Source organism: Leopardus geoffroyi, chromosome B2 (assembly GCF_018350155.1).
Source record: "Leopardus geoffroyi isolate Oge1 chromosome B2, O.geoffroyi_Oge1_pat1.0, whole genome shotgun sequence".
In the NCBI taxonomy this organism is placed as follows: Eukaryota; Metazoa; Chordata; class Mammalia; order Carnivora; family Felidae; genus Leopardus; species Leopardus geoffroyi.
In genome coordinates this window covers 100,078,247-100,092,900 of record NC_059332.1, presented here as the reverse complement: position 1 = coordinate 100,092,900, position 14,654 = coordinate 100,078,247, and the positions used below count along the sequence as shown (strand labels likewise).

At 38.7% G+C, this 14,654-nt stretch overlaps 2 protein-coding genes across 3 annotated transcripts in view; both read right to left on the bottom strand.

The window, feature by feature from the left end:
* Positions 1-11,822, bottom strand: part of RPF2 (ribosome production factor 2 homolog) — a 35,647-nt gene extending 23,825 nt beyond the window's left edge. The window contains exons 1-3 of one of the 2 annotated variants that reach the window (XM_045499295.1): positions 11,707-11,822; positions 9,617-9,749; positions 6,133-6,170 (exon numbers count right to left, since the gene is read on the bottom strand). In XM_045499295.1, coding sequence (XP_045355251.1) covers positions 6,133-6,170; positions 9,617-9,749; positions 11,707-11,729 — 194 coding nt within the window. In that variant the 5' untranslated portion in view covers positions 11,730-11,822. Of the gene's footprint in view, positions 1-6,132; positions 6,171-9,616; positions 9,750-11,390; positions 11,496-11,706 lie in introns of those variants that run through there. The other variant, XM_045499296.1, reaches the window with a different exon arrangement.
* Positions 11,823-13,670: 1,848 nt separating this feature from the next.
* On the bottom strand, positions 13,671-14,001 carry LOC123608859 (translation machinery-associated protein 7-like). Its single transcript, XM_045499294.1, has one exon. The coding sequence runs from the start codon at positions 13,911-13,913 to the stop codon at positions 13,671-13,673; it is 243 nt and encodes an 80-aa protein (XP_045355250.1). The 5' UTR covers positions 13,914-14,001.
* Between the last annotated feature and the right edge of the window lie 653 nt (positions 14,002-14,654).

The window sequence follows — 14,654 nt, the reverse complement described above, 5'->3', positions numbered from 1 at the left end:
TAACCGACTGCGCCACCCAGGCGCCCCAGTCACTCACTGTTGTATGAGCTAAGGATACTAGGAAACAAACAAGATCTTTGCTTTCATACAGCCTACATTCTAGTGGAAAAATAAAAATTTCAAACAGTAATTAACTGCAGTGACAAAAATAAAATAGGGTATTGTGTTAGTTATGAACAGTGGAAAATGACTATTTGAGCTGAGATGTGATAGATAAGGAATAAGCCATTGAAAAGTTTTGAGGCTGAGGTGCCTGGGTGGCTCAGTCAGTTAAGCGTCTGACTCTTGATTTTGGCTCGGGTCATAATCTCATGGTTTGTGGGTTTGAGCCCCACTCAGCATAGAGCCTGCTTGGGATTCTCTCTCTCTCTTTCTGCCCCTCCCCTACTCACACTCACACTCTCTCTCTCAAAATAAATAAACACTTTTTTAAAAAAAAGTTTTGAGGCTAAGGGTATTCTAGGAAGAAGGAACACAATAAGCAAAGATTCTGAGATGGAAACAAGCTTAGACTATTCAAGAAATGGAAAGAAGGCAAGTATCACCGAAGCTTAGCATGCAAAGGGAAAATGGTGGGGCATGAGGTCAAAGATGTAGGCATGGCCCAGATTATGTTGGTCAAGGTAAGGCCTTGTTGGTCAAGGTAAGGAATGTAAATATTAATATAGTAACAGGAAGCACTAAAGAGTTTCAGGCAGGAGAGTGACATGACTGAACTCAAATTTTCTTTTTAGTACTACTTTTTTAAAATCATAATCGTTTTTAAATTTTTTTTATTTTAGAGAATCTCTACCAGGCTCCCCGCTCAGCACAGGGCCTGATGCAGGGCTCAATCCCACGACGCTGGGATCATGACCTGAGCCAAAATCAAGAGTTGGATGCTCAACTGACTGAGCCACTCAGGTGCCCCTCAAATTTTCTTTTTAAAGGACTATTCTGTCCACTATGTGAAAAGGGAATGTAGTTATGGCAAGAGAGAAAAGAATTAGCAAGAAGCTATCACAGTAATCCAGGAGAGAAAGAAATAAATGGTGTATTGGACCAAGAACACTAGTAGGGGAGCTGGAGTAGAACATGCTATCTTTCATGCAAAAGGGAGAGAAATACGTATATTTTTCTTTGCTTAAATATGCATAAAGAAATTCTGGTAAAACATAAGAAACTATATGTTTTCACTTATAATCTCTGATTTCTCATCATGTAAATGAAGTTTCCATAAAATAGTTCATAATTTTTATGAAGCAAAATCTATGTACATGATCTTAATTTTGTTCAAAGAATAAAATAAACATACAGACATGAAAATATCTGTACACATGTGAAAATGGGTGAAGGGAATGGGAGATACAGGCTTCCAGTTATGGAATCAATAAGTCATGGGAATAAAAGACACAGCATAAAGAATATAGACAATAACATAATAATGACAGATGGTAGCTACACCTATGATGAGCACAGCATAATGGAGACACTTGTCAAATCACTATGTTTTACACCTGAAACTAATGTAACATTGTGTGTCAACCATACTCAAATAAAACCAATTAAAATATGTATATACACAGGGAAAACATGTCAGAATGTACATAGTGCTATGGGTGATTATTCTATTATCCCAATTATCTAAGAGTAGCATGTATTACTTTTATAATCAGTAAAAAAAAGAATTTTTTTTTTATGTTTATTTATTTTTGAAGGAGAGAGAGACGGAGTGTGAGTGGCAGAGGGGCAGAGAGAGAGGGAGACACAGAATCTGAAGCAGGCTCCAGTCTCTGACCTGTCAGCACAGAGCCCGACGCAGGCCGAACTCACAAACCGCGAGACAGGACCTGACCCGAAGTCAGACGCTCAACTGACTAAGCCACCCAGGTGCCCCAAAAAGAGTATTATTTTTAAAGATGCAAGGCAAACAAACTAAGAAAAACTACTGCAGCATTTATGATTAACAACTATCAGCTAACTATAAATCACAAATAAGCAAATATGACCTGCTGAAAACATGGAAAATGCAAGTTAAACAAAGTATGATTTTGACTTCTTAGCTTTAAAAACATAAACAAAAAGTGGGTAATGGTCTATGAAATTTGTATATTGCACTCTGCTAAAAGGACAACCTTTCCAAAAAGCAGTAATTAATATGCTTTATTGGGCATGAAGTAATCTCATGTCTAGAAATCTCACATAGGAATTAATTCAAAAGGATAATTCATTTGCGTAAAAATGGCCATTTTAGCATAATTTATAAGAATAGCAAAAAAGAAAAACCTACATTTTTAGCAATAAAATTGCTAAAATTTATAAGAATAGCAAAAAACAAAAACCATAAAATTAAGGTAAGTTATAAATAAATTTTGGTATAACCATTTAATAGATATTATATTGGCAATGAAAATAATACCTAGGGCACCTGGGTGGCTCAGTCCGTTAAGTGTCCAACTTTGGCTCAGGTTATGATCTTAGGGTTCGTGAGTTCAAGCCCTAACATCAGGCTCTGAGCTGCCAGCACAGAACCTGTAATGAATCCTCTGTCTCCCTCTCTCTCTCTCTCTGTCCCTCCCCCATTTTTGCACGCTCTCTTTCTCTATCTCTCTCAAATATAAATATTAAAAAAAAAAAAGAATACCTAAAGGATCACCTACTAATAGAAAAATTTTAGGGGCGCCTGGGTGGCTCAGTGAGTTAAGCATCCGACTTCTGCTCAGCACATGATCTCACGGTTTGTGAGTTCGAGCCCCATGTTGGGCTCTGTGTTGACAACTCAGAGCCTGGAGCCTGTCGTCATATTCTGTGTCTCCATCTCTCTCTGCCCCTCCCCTGCTCGCACTCTCTCTCCATCTCTTTCAAAAACACATAAACATTTAAAAAAAAAATTTTTTTAAGAAAAATGTTTATAATATAAATGAAAAAGGCTTGATATAAAATGTAATGTATGTTGGGGCGCCTGCATGGCTCAGTCGGTTAAGCGTCTGACTTCAGCTCAGGTCATGATCTCACGGTTTGTGGGTTCAAGCCCCACGCTGGGCTCTGTGCTGACAGCTCAGAGCCTGGAGCCTGCTTCAGATTCTGTGTCTCTCCATCTCTCAGTCCCTCCCCTGCTCATGCTCTGTGTCTGTCTCTCAATACTAAATAAACGTTTAAAAAAAAAAAATTTTTTTTTTAAATGTAATGTATGGCAAAAACAGATAATATTTTACTATTTTGCTAAAGAAAGAAGATAGACTCTGAGGCTATGTGTTGTATGATTCCATTTATGTAACATTCTAAAAAAGGAAAAACTATAAGGATAGCAAACAGTTCACTGGTTACAGGGGGGAGGGGAAACGGTGGCCCTCAAGAGCACTGCACAAAGAAATTTTTAGGATGATGATACTGTTTCTGTATCATGACTGTTTCCATATCATGTGGCAGACACAGCTCAATGCATTTTTAAAAACTCATAAAACTGTACACCACAAAGAGTAAATTTTACATACTTAAATTCAAACAACAACCATGAGAAAAGTGGAGAAAAACTCAAAATAGAATACAATCTAATAAATGACCCTAACTGTAGTTTAAAGTAATAACACAATCGGGGCGCCTGGGTAGCTCAGTTGGTTAAGCGGCCGACTTCGGCTCAGGTCATGATCAGGTCAGGATCTCAGGTCCGTGAGTTCGAGCCCCGCGTCAGGCTCTGTGCTGACAGCTAAGAGCCTGGAGCCTGTTTCAGATTCTGTGTCTCCCTCTCTCTGACCCTCCCCTGTTCATGCTCTGTCTCTCCCTGTCTCAAAAATAAATAAAACATTAAAAAAAATTTTTTTTAAATAAAGTAATAATACAATCACATTAAAGAGGCAGAAAAAAACCCAACCTAAGTTACATTTGAAAACAATGTTTGAACTGGACACCCTAAGGCTAAAGACAAAGACCTGTACACACATTCTATACTTTAGTTAGTAATTTTGTTTCTCACAGGGTTAGACATTCTGAAAGTATGCACGTACTAGAAACCTACAAATCAATAAACATATTATCAATCATGAAAGCCAGGTTTCTTACTGTCAGAAGAAGCAAAGTTACAAATAAGAAAAGAAGAAAGGCTGGAATGAAGTCTGTGGCACTGGACTAGAATTGGAAGTAGTATTAAGACTCATGATTTTTTTAGGAAGTATCAGTATGAACTCAGAGTTTTTTAAATATAAAATTAAATTAGATGTACATGTATGCATGGGTTAACATGCATAATACTTATTTTCAAGGTCTGTCTGCTAAGAGGATCTAGAGACAATGACACTTCCGTAGCAACTAAGCATACTTTTGTGCCCAGATGTCTGTTTTCTAAATTACCAGCCCCCAATATATGGAAACAGGGCTCCACAGAGAAGGGATTGATTCCAGAGCTTTAAAATACAAGATGAGCTTGGAGCATCGTGTGGCACCAAAAAGGAGGACTTAAACACAAGGGGCATGTTGAAAGAACATAGGAGCCACCCTGAAAGAGATCTTAATGGCAAAAGGTATAATAATTTGAGCAACAAAACAGTGACAGCATTGGATTATAACTCAAAGAATATAATAAGTATCTGTAAGTCCACACTGATATAAATGAGTAATTCAACAGAGGAAAGATTTTCCTTACAAAATTCCAATTAATAAATGTAGAAGGAATAAGACAGAAAACCACCATTAGAACACCAAGAGTAATCCCCTATGTAGACAACAGTCACTGATGCATGCTAAAATTAATAAGCAAAAGTGTGAGGAGAAAGAGGATTGTTTGCACAGTGTCTGCACAGTCTCCAAATATTTCCTCCAAACATTTACTAGTTACAAAGGGAAAAATAGTAAATTTATAGTGGAGAAACCAAGCAGACATCACTTTAACCGAGGTTAATGCTACCAACATAAGACATCCTGTACTCCCTGGTATCATTTATTGAGAAAAGCACATCACTTTTGTGGTACCCTTGCCAAAAACACATAAGGCTCAATCTATTCATGAGAAATGTAAAACAAATACAAACTGAGGTATATTTTACAAAATAATTAACAAGTACTCATCAAAAACATCAAAGTCATCAAAAAGGGAAGGACTGAGGAACTGTCACAAATGGGAGAGTAAGGAGACATGACAACTAAATGCAATATAGGATCCTGGAAGAGAAAAAGGATATTATTGGAAAACTGGTGAAACAAGTCAAGTCTACAGTGCAGTTAAAACATTATTGTACCAATGTTCATTTCTTACTTTTGATAATTGTACTATGGTTACATAAAACATAACATTAAGAGAAGCTGGATGAAGGGTATATGAGAACTCTACTATTTCTGCAACTTTTCTTTAAATCTATAATCACTCAAAATAATATACATATGATAAGATTACAACCATGTAAGAATATTCAATACAAATGAAAACACAAACTAGAAAGAAATAAGTTTTAAAAATACTAATGATAAAAAATAAAAAAATAGGGGCTCCAGGGTGGCTCAATTAGGTATCCAATTCTTGATTTTGGCTCAGGTCATGATCTCACAACTCATTAGTTCAAGCCCCAAGTCAGGCCATGCTGATACTGAGGAGCCTGCTTGGGATGCATGCTCTCTCTCTCTTCCTCTCTCTGCCCGTACCCTGCTCACATGCATGTGTGCACATGCATGCGCTCTCTCTCAAATAATAAATGTTCAAAAATTTAAATAAAAACATAAATAGATAAAATAAATAAGTAATGTTAATAGCTGTATTTAAGGAACTGTCATTTTCTTTTTTTTTTTTTTTTAATGTTTATTCGTTTTGAGACAGAGAGGGAGACAGTGCCCATGAGTGGGGAGGGGCAAAGAGAGATAGAGAGAGAGAAGGAGGGGAGAGAGAGGAGGAAGGAGGGGGGGAGAGGTGAGGGGGAGAGAGAGGGGGGACGGGGGAAGAGAGAGAGAGAAAGAAAGAGAGAGAGAGAGAGAGAGAGAGAATATCCCAAGCAAGCTCAAACCGTGAGATCATGGCCTAAGCTGAAACCAAGAGTTGGTTGCTTAAACAAATGAGCCACCCAGGCGCCCCTGTCATATTTCTTAAACAAAGTATTTTTCTAAATCTCCCATAAAGTAATTATTACTTTTATAACAGAATAATAGGAGTTAAAATAAATCACTACTTACTTTTTATACAGAACGCCATATGGTTTTTTCAATGCATACTGTAAAACATAATTTAGTTTTCAAAATAAATTACATTCTGAAAAGCAGAGATAAAAATTAAATTGTATTATATCAGTCATTATACAAGATTACCTGGTCCCTGAATCCTATTCTGAGGTCTTCTGCTTGGCTCTCTTTTGATCACTTATCTAAACCTGTAACATAAGCTTAATATTCTGACTTAGACTACACTTTCCCAATTAAAAGTTTCTATGCCCTGAGCACCTGGGTGGCTCAGTCGATTAAGCATCTGACTTTGACTCAGGTCATGATCTCACAGTTCAGGAGTTCCAGTCCCACATCAGGTGAGCTCAAGCCCCCACTTGATGTGAACACAAGCCCCACTTCAGGTAAAAACATGAGCCCCACTTCTCTCTCTCTCTTTCCGTCTCTCTGCCCACCCCCCAGATTCTCTCTCTCTCTCTACCCCCTGCCCTTCATTCACTTGTGCCCTGTCTCTCAAAAAAAAAGAAAAAAAAAGTTTCTATGCCCTTTCAAAAATCTATCCAACTTAAATAATTTCTTTCATTTCTTTAAATTCTACCTATTCTATTCTTTCCAGGAAAACAATTTGAGAGTAGAAAGAAAAGCAAAAGAAAGCAGATAAAAACAAATCCTATCGGGGCACCTAGATGGCTCAGTCAGTTAAGTGTCTGACTTTGGCTCAGGTCATGATCTCATGGTTCGTGGGTTTGAGCCAGCCCCATGTCAGGCTTTGTGCGGACAGCTCAGAGCCTGGAGCCTGCTTCGGATTCTGTGCCTCCCTCTCTCTCTGCCCCTACCCTGCTCGAGTTCTGTCTCTCTCTCTCTCAAAAATAAATAAACATTAAAAACATTTTTTTAATAAATAAATAAAACCTATCAAGAAAAGCTGACAAAATTGAAATAATGTTATCTGGAGATGAGAGAGCTGAGAAACAGTTACAATGAGGACAATAAGAACTAGAGTTTTTAAATTCAGCCCTTTAAAAAATTCCTGTCGAGGCACTTGGTGACTCAGTTGGTTGAGTGTCCAACTTCAGCTCAGGTTATGATCTCACAGTTGGCGAGTTCGAGCCCCGTGCTGACAGCTCAGAGCCTGAAGCCTGTGTCAGATTCTGTGCCTCCCTCGCTGCCCCTCCCTCGCTCACGCTGTATCTCTCTCTCAAACATAAACATTAAAAAAAAATTGTTTTAAGTTCCTGTCGTTCAGCCCTCTTTTCTTTTTTGTCTTATTTCTTTCCACTCATCCACTAATAATCAGTTGTTACCAGTATGATCAGTTCTGCTCTACTATAAGGAATAACAAAGATCTAAGGCATTACCTTACATTAGGGAAAGGAGTGAATGAGGGAAACAATGAAAAGGAAAATGACTATCAGAGCTGATAGATAAAGGAAATCCAGCAGTAAAACCTATCTTTTAAGTACTAAAACTTTTTTTTTCTTTTTTTAAGTTTATTTATTTGTTTTAGTAATCTCTACACCCAAACTGGGGCTTGAATTCATGACCCTAAGATCAAGAGTCGCATGTTCTTCTGACCAAGCCTGCCAGGCACCCCTTCAGTAGGAAAACTTTTTGGTAATTCTTGACCAAATATTTCCCTGCCTTGGTGTAATGCACACTAGCACAGTGACAACTCAAGAATCATCAATATGAATGTTAACTACTGTAATAACCTGTAACATTGTGCTATTCTCGGAACTTACTTAAATACAGGGCCAGAATCCTATCAACACAATGACACTGAGAAGGATGAGCATGTATTAGATTATTCAGCTATCTGAACTGACTATTGTGTTTAACAAACGTCAACAGTTTAGTCAAGTTTAAAAATCAATTATTTAGTTGATTTAACTCAAAGAATCTATCTGCTGTATCCAAGGCCTAAATAATCAGCCACTTGCTAGGTATCTCCATGGACTACGCCTTTCATTCACTGATTAAATATTTACTGAGCACCTACTGTGTGTCACACAAAGGGCTAGACATGAGGCTACAGAGGTAGGAAAAACATAAAGCTTTTAACTTCATCACTTATATTATAGGCCCTGAACTGAACATATTACTTTTCTCTTCAAACCTGCTCCACATGATATATTCTCTACTTGCCATTATCACTTATCAAGAACCCAACCCAGAAACCTGGGAAGTTCATACTTCTTACTCATGCCCAAACTCTTCTACCCTGATCATCTAGTCTCTCTGATGATCTCTCATTTTCACTGGCACCACCACATTCCAGATACTCATTACCCGGCTGAAAACAATGGCTGAATCAGTTGCTACATTTGCTCTGTTTTCCCTGGTCAAACTGATTAAAAGGACTGATCATACCTGCCACCTCCAATCTTTCAGCGGTTCCTCAGATCTTTTACAACAAAGCTCCAACTCCGTGTTGCTACCTGATCCCTGCATGTTCTTCTAGCTCCATCAAGCCCACTTTCCTTTAGCCATCCCCAATTATTTGCAGTTCCCCAAACACATCATATGCTCCTTCACGTTCCCTTTTGCACAAGTTTTTTCCTCAACCTTGGAAGACTTTCTGCTTCTCTTCCTCTCCTCCTCCTTGTTCTGACTCCTCCTTCAAAATGAAATGTCTCCTCTGGGAAGCCCATTCTGTGTATGGCTACCCCTATGGGATTTTAACTGCCTCCTATCCTAGCCTCTACATGCCTCCAGCACAGCAGTTAATTCAGTGTTATAATTTCTTATTTGCCTGTCTCCCTCATTAAGCTCACTGAAGGGACAGACGTGTCTTATGTAACTCTTTTTTTTTTTTTTTTTCCAACGTTTATTCATTTTTGGGACAGAGAGAGACAGAGCATGAACGGGGGAGGGGCAGAGAGAGAGGGAGATGCAGAATCGGAAACAGGCTCCAGGCTCTGAGCCATCAGCCCAGAGCCTGATGCGGGGCTCGAACCCACGGACCGCGAGATCGCGACCTGGCTGAAGTCGGACGCCCAACCGACTGCGCCACCCAGGCGCCCTGTAACTCTTAATCCTCAGCACCTAGCGCAGTGCTTGGCGTTGCTGACGGAATAAACAGATAGTGATATGCAGTTATTTCACTTTACAAACTACAGATGTTCCTTAAATGTGGGTAAACCAAAGTCCAGTCATTGAAATCAGTTCAAATTTACAAAAGGAACAACAGTAGTTGCTTTAAGGAAAACTAGTGGATACTGTCTTGCCATGGCAAATTATCTCCAACTTGAGCTTTTTTCTAAGGCAAGGCAAACTTACCCACGTATCCAGCAGCCCAAACTTGTATGCTGAAAATTTCCTAAAATGATTCCAATACCATTTAAAAAATAAATGTATAGGAACATCTGACTAGCTCAGTCAGTAAAGTGTGCTACTCCTGATCTCAGGGTTGTAAGTTCGAGCCCCACAATGGGTGTAGAGATTACTTAAAAAATAAAATCTTTCAAAAATAAAAATAAAAAAATTATTATATACATACCACATCTCTAAGTACTTGTGTCACCAGTAAATTTGCATTTCCCCCTTTAATCAGCATAGCATTTTTAACATTTTCACTAAGTTTCGGTTCTCTCTTCTCAAGGAATCTCTTGGCTCGCTTCGTTTTTGGCTTTCTGTTTGGAAAATCACAATTTGTAACAACTTAAAACATTTTCCTCATAGTACAAAATCATGACTTTACTAACATGCAAATTCTTAAAAATCAACAAATATTACATAACATTTATCAGTTAGGATTCCACCACTAAACAAAAATCTCACTTTTTAGGGAGATATTAACAAAAGGTATTCAGCTATTACTATTAAGTAAGTGTTAACTTTATTAGCTTTTGATTTTTACTTTTGATTTTTTTAAAAGGGTTTCATTTTTTTAATATCACTAACATTCCTTCATTACTGTTTTTTCTCTAAACCTTTCATAAAAAAAAAAAAAAGACTCAATGAAGACTGTTGCTATTTTTACTCCATCATTTTTCCTTCAGCCTTAGAGCAAACAGCACTCTTACCCTAACACAAAGCATTGCACACCAACTAGTGATCAATCTGTGGGCAGTTACCAAACACAGGGAGGCTACTCATTGTCTATCTTTCCTATAGGTTGTAGACCTACCGGGAAGTATACACTATCCCACTCCAACATCACAGCTGAAAAAGTCAAACATTATTGCTGCCAACGGGGAATAATAATGACTGACACTTTTATAGAGTTACCTTACTAAGGCTTATCTTCACCAAGACCCTACCACACAGGTAAAATTATTATCTTCATTTTACAGATGAGGCAATTGAAGCCAGAGAGGTAATTTGGCCAAGGTCACACAACTTGCAAGTAAGCCAATCTTCAAAATGAGCAAAATTTAAAAACTCATCTCGACCACTGTGCAAAATATGAAGGGAAAACAAATTCATTATTCTGACTTTATGATGTGACAGCAGGAGTAGAATGGTTTTATACAATTCTGTTCAGAGAAATTCTGTTCTGCTTCCACTATATCTTGCTTTTCCAACAGTTCTTGGCCATCTACTGAAAGAATTCCTCCTCTCTTAAATAACTACGACCCACCATCCTCCTTTCAGTCCTGTGGACACTTTGAGCAGGAAAAGAAAAACGCAATATACACACACTTCATTTATCAAGCAGAGTTTAAAAATTCTCCTGCAGACAAAGTGTTAAGCAATATAAAGCTTCCAATCACTTAGTTTGATAAAGATACACATTATTTATTAAATCAAAAAATATTTAGTATGTCTTATGGCAAAAAACAGTGCTCTACATTTCAAGTGGTTTATTACTTCTCACTAACCAACTAATGCAAATAACATCTTCTATGTTGTATCAGCTGTTTGTTCCCCAATCAGATCATAGTCTTACTCATCTTTGCAGTCCCCATACCTAGAGGGATACATAGCAGATGCACAAAATTCTCTGAATTAATGACTAAAAAACGAATTTGTTTTGATTAGATGTTAATCCAGGCAAATCCCAAGAAATAACAGCAGGACTATTCAGAAGACCAATAAATATTTTCTGAACGCATTTAAAACAAACATCAACTCAAGGGAACAAAAAAACTAACGAACATTTCTACGTGCTGTAGCAAAGGCTTTACGTACATACATTCTCGCCAGTAATCTTCATAGTTCAACGAAGTACGATTATTACGAACGCTATTATACAAAGTAAACTGAGGTTTAGGGGGATTAAATGGCGTAAAGTCACAAAGTTTTGTGAACGCGCCCGAACTGTCACCTACATCTGTCAGATTCCGAGGCCTTGTGCTCGTAACCATTCATTCGACCACCTTCCTCACGCTTCTCGGGAAACCAGAACTTTTCTAACTGGCTAGAATAAAAGCGGCGAACACCTCCGTGTTACCGCCTGGCAGCTCCCACCAGTGGGCTTCCCGGCACTTCATCGCCCAGGCTAGCGGATGCATCGACCCACCACAAGCCAAACAGCGGAAGGAACGAGAGGAGTAGCCTACGCGGAGAGGAGGTTTTTTTCACTCGCCCCCACCACACGAGTCCCACTCCCCAACGTCCCCCAGAGAAGGGGCCCAGCGCACTTACACAACTCGATCCAAAGCGTCCATGGCTACCGCAACACGAACCCGCAGAACACACGTGCACAGCGCAGTTACGCGAGATACGCCAGTGGCCCGGAACAGGCGGAACCGGAACTTGAGCGTGGCGTCACTTCCTGGGACCGCCCCATCATGGATGCCTAGGCTTTTTTTTTTTTTTTTTTCCCCTTTTCCCTTTAATGAAATTGCGCCCCTTTCCCTTAGTAACAGATTTTTGCTTTGGCTTTTAGCCGGAAATTAACACTTTAGGTAACATCGTCTATAGCAGCTTGATGGACGCGCCTGTGTGTATACCTGGAATAAGGTATTCAGGGACCAGATGTTATTCTTCTGGGAATCTCCCAGAATGTCAGAAAGGTTCACATGGTAGGTACTCACACAGTGAGTGAAATCAATGTGAAATATGCACTGTTGACTGAACTGTAAGCTCAATGAGGCAGAATTTATAAATACTGCAGTGCCCGACACATAGAAGGTGTGCATTGAAAGTTAACACTATGGATCTTCATTTATAGCCCCAATTTTTAAATTGCTATATAATTCATATGCCATAAATTTTACCCCTGTAAAGTGTACATTTCACTGTTTTTTAGTATATTCACAAAGGTGCAACTATCACCACATCTAATATCAGAACATCTTTATCACCCCAAAAGGAAACACCCACCCTATCAACCCAATAGTAGTCACTACCCATTTTCCTGTGCAGTAACACACAGGCTGTCAGCTACCTAAGCTTGAAGTCAAGCATGCCATGCCCTCTTTTGCCTCCTACAGAATTGACACAAACTTGGTAAGAAATCCCAAGCTCTTCAAGAGCTGGCTTGGGGTGCCTAGGGGCATCAACGTCTGTGGCCTGGCCTCTGCCATCACACTGATTTGCTGACTTCCTCTGGCCAAGCCAGACCATTACCCTACACCTTCTTTTTCTTCAAAGAGTTTTATAATTTCAGCTCCAAATTTAGGCCTTTGGCCCATTTTGAATTAATCTTTGTATATCGTATAAGATAGGAGATCCAACTTCATTCTTTTGTATATGGATATCCAGTTGTCCCAGCATCATTTGTTGAATAGATTATCTTTGGGGTGCCTGGGTAGCTCAGTGGGTTAAGCAATGGGACTCAACTTCAGCTCAGATGGTAGTCTCATGGTTTGTGGGTTGGAACCCCACATCAGCATGGATCCTGCTTAGGATTCTCTCTCCCTCTGTCTCTGCCCTTCCCTGCATGTGCACGCGCAAACTCTCTCTCTCTCTCTCTCTCTCTCTCTCTCAAAATTAATTAATTAATTTTTTTTTTAAAGATTATCTTTGCTCCATTTTATTGCCTTTGCTCCTTGGTCTTAAATCAGTTGACTATATTTACATGGATTTATTTCTGGGCTCTGTATTCTGTCTATTAGGTATTATCTATTCTTTTGCCAATTCTCACTATCTCCATTATAGTAGCTTTATCACAAGTCTTGAAGTTGGGTAGTGTCAGTCTTCCTACTTTGTTTTTCAATATTGTGTTAGCCATTCTAGGCCTTCTGCCACTCCATATAAACTTTATTTTTGTTATGATTCTTTTTTACAAAAGTTTATTCTTAAATGTACAAACGGATCTAAGACAACACTTGATTCTAGCTATAGGTGGCAACAGATACTATGACAAGGAATCCAAATGTTTGAACAGGAATGGAATTAAGGATCACATTGTCTCGGGGCGCCTGGGTGGCTCAGTCGGTTAAGCAGCCGACTTTGGCTCAGATCATGATCTCGCGGTCCGTGAGTTCAAGCCCCGCGTCGGGCTCTGTGCTGACAGCTCAGAGCCTGGAGCCTGCTTCAGATTCTGTGTCTCCTTCTCTCTGACCCTCCCCCGTTCATGCTCTGTCTCTCTCTGTCTCAAAAATAAATAAACGTTAAAAAAAAAAAAAAAAAGGATCACATTGTCTCAGGCATAAAAAAACAGCTTACTTTTTGTCAGACTTCTTAATTCCACCTGTGGCCAGGAGGCCCATCCCCATAGCCTTTGCTTTTAGCTCCTTGAGTTTCTTCTGCTCCCCTTTCTGTTTCTGCTTGAGTGCCTTATCTTCCTCATCTGTGTCCTTGGCCTGCTTCATGGGCTGCTTCAGGGGCTCCTTCTTGCCACCTTCATGGTCAGACATGGCACCTGACACCCCTTCCCCAGACCCTGCCACCAAAAGTTCCTCCATATAAGCTTTAGAATCAGTTTGCCAATATCCACACAATAACTAGCTAGGATTTTGATTGATATTGCATTGAATCTATAGAGCAAGCTGGAAAGAACTGATATCTAGACAATGTTGAGTCTTCCTTTCCATGAATATGGAACATCTTTCCATTTAGTTCTTCTTTGATTTCTTTCATCAGAGTTTTTGTAGTTTTCCTCATATAGATCTTGGATGTGTTTTGTTACATTAATACCTAAACTTTTCATTTTGGGAATGCTAATATAAATAGTATTGTGCTTTGTTATAATGAGCACTGGGTGTTGTATATAAGTGATGAATCACTGAATTCTACTCCTGAAACCAATATTGCACTGTATATTAACTAACTAGAATTTGAATAAAAATTTAAAAAGAAAAAAATAAAGCTTGAATTATTTAAAATAGTAATAGTATAAAAAACAAATAAAAAATAAAATATTAATAGTATTGTGTTTTAAATTTCAAATCCTATTTGTTCATTGCTGGTATATAGGAAAGCAATTGCTTTTTGTGCATTAACTTTTACCCTGCATCCCTGCTATAATTGCTAATTAGTTCCAGGAGTTTTTGTTTGTTTGTACATGCTATTTTCCACATAGATGATCACGTTATCTGAGAACAAACAGTTTTATTTCCCTTTCTTCTTTATTTGCATTAGCTAGGACTTCCAGTGTAATGTTAAAAAGCTGTGGTGAAGGGGGACATTCTTGCCTTATTTCTGAT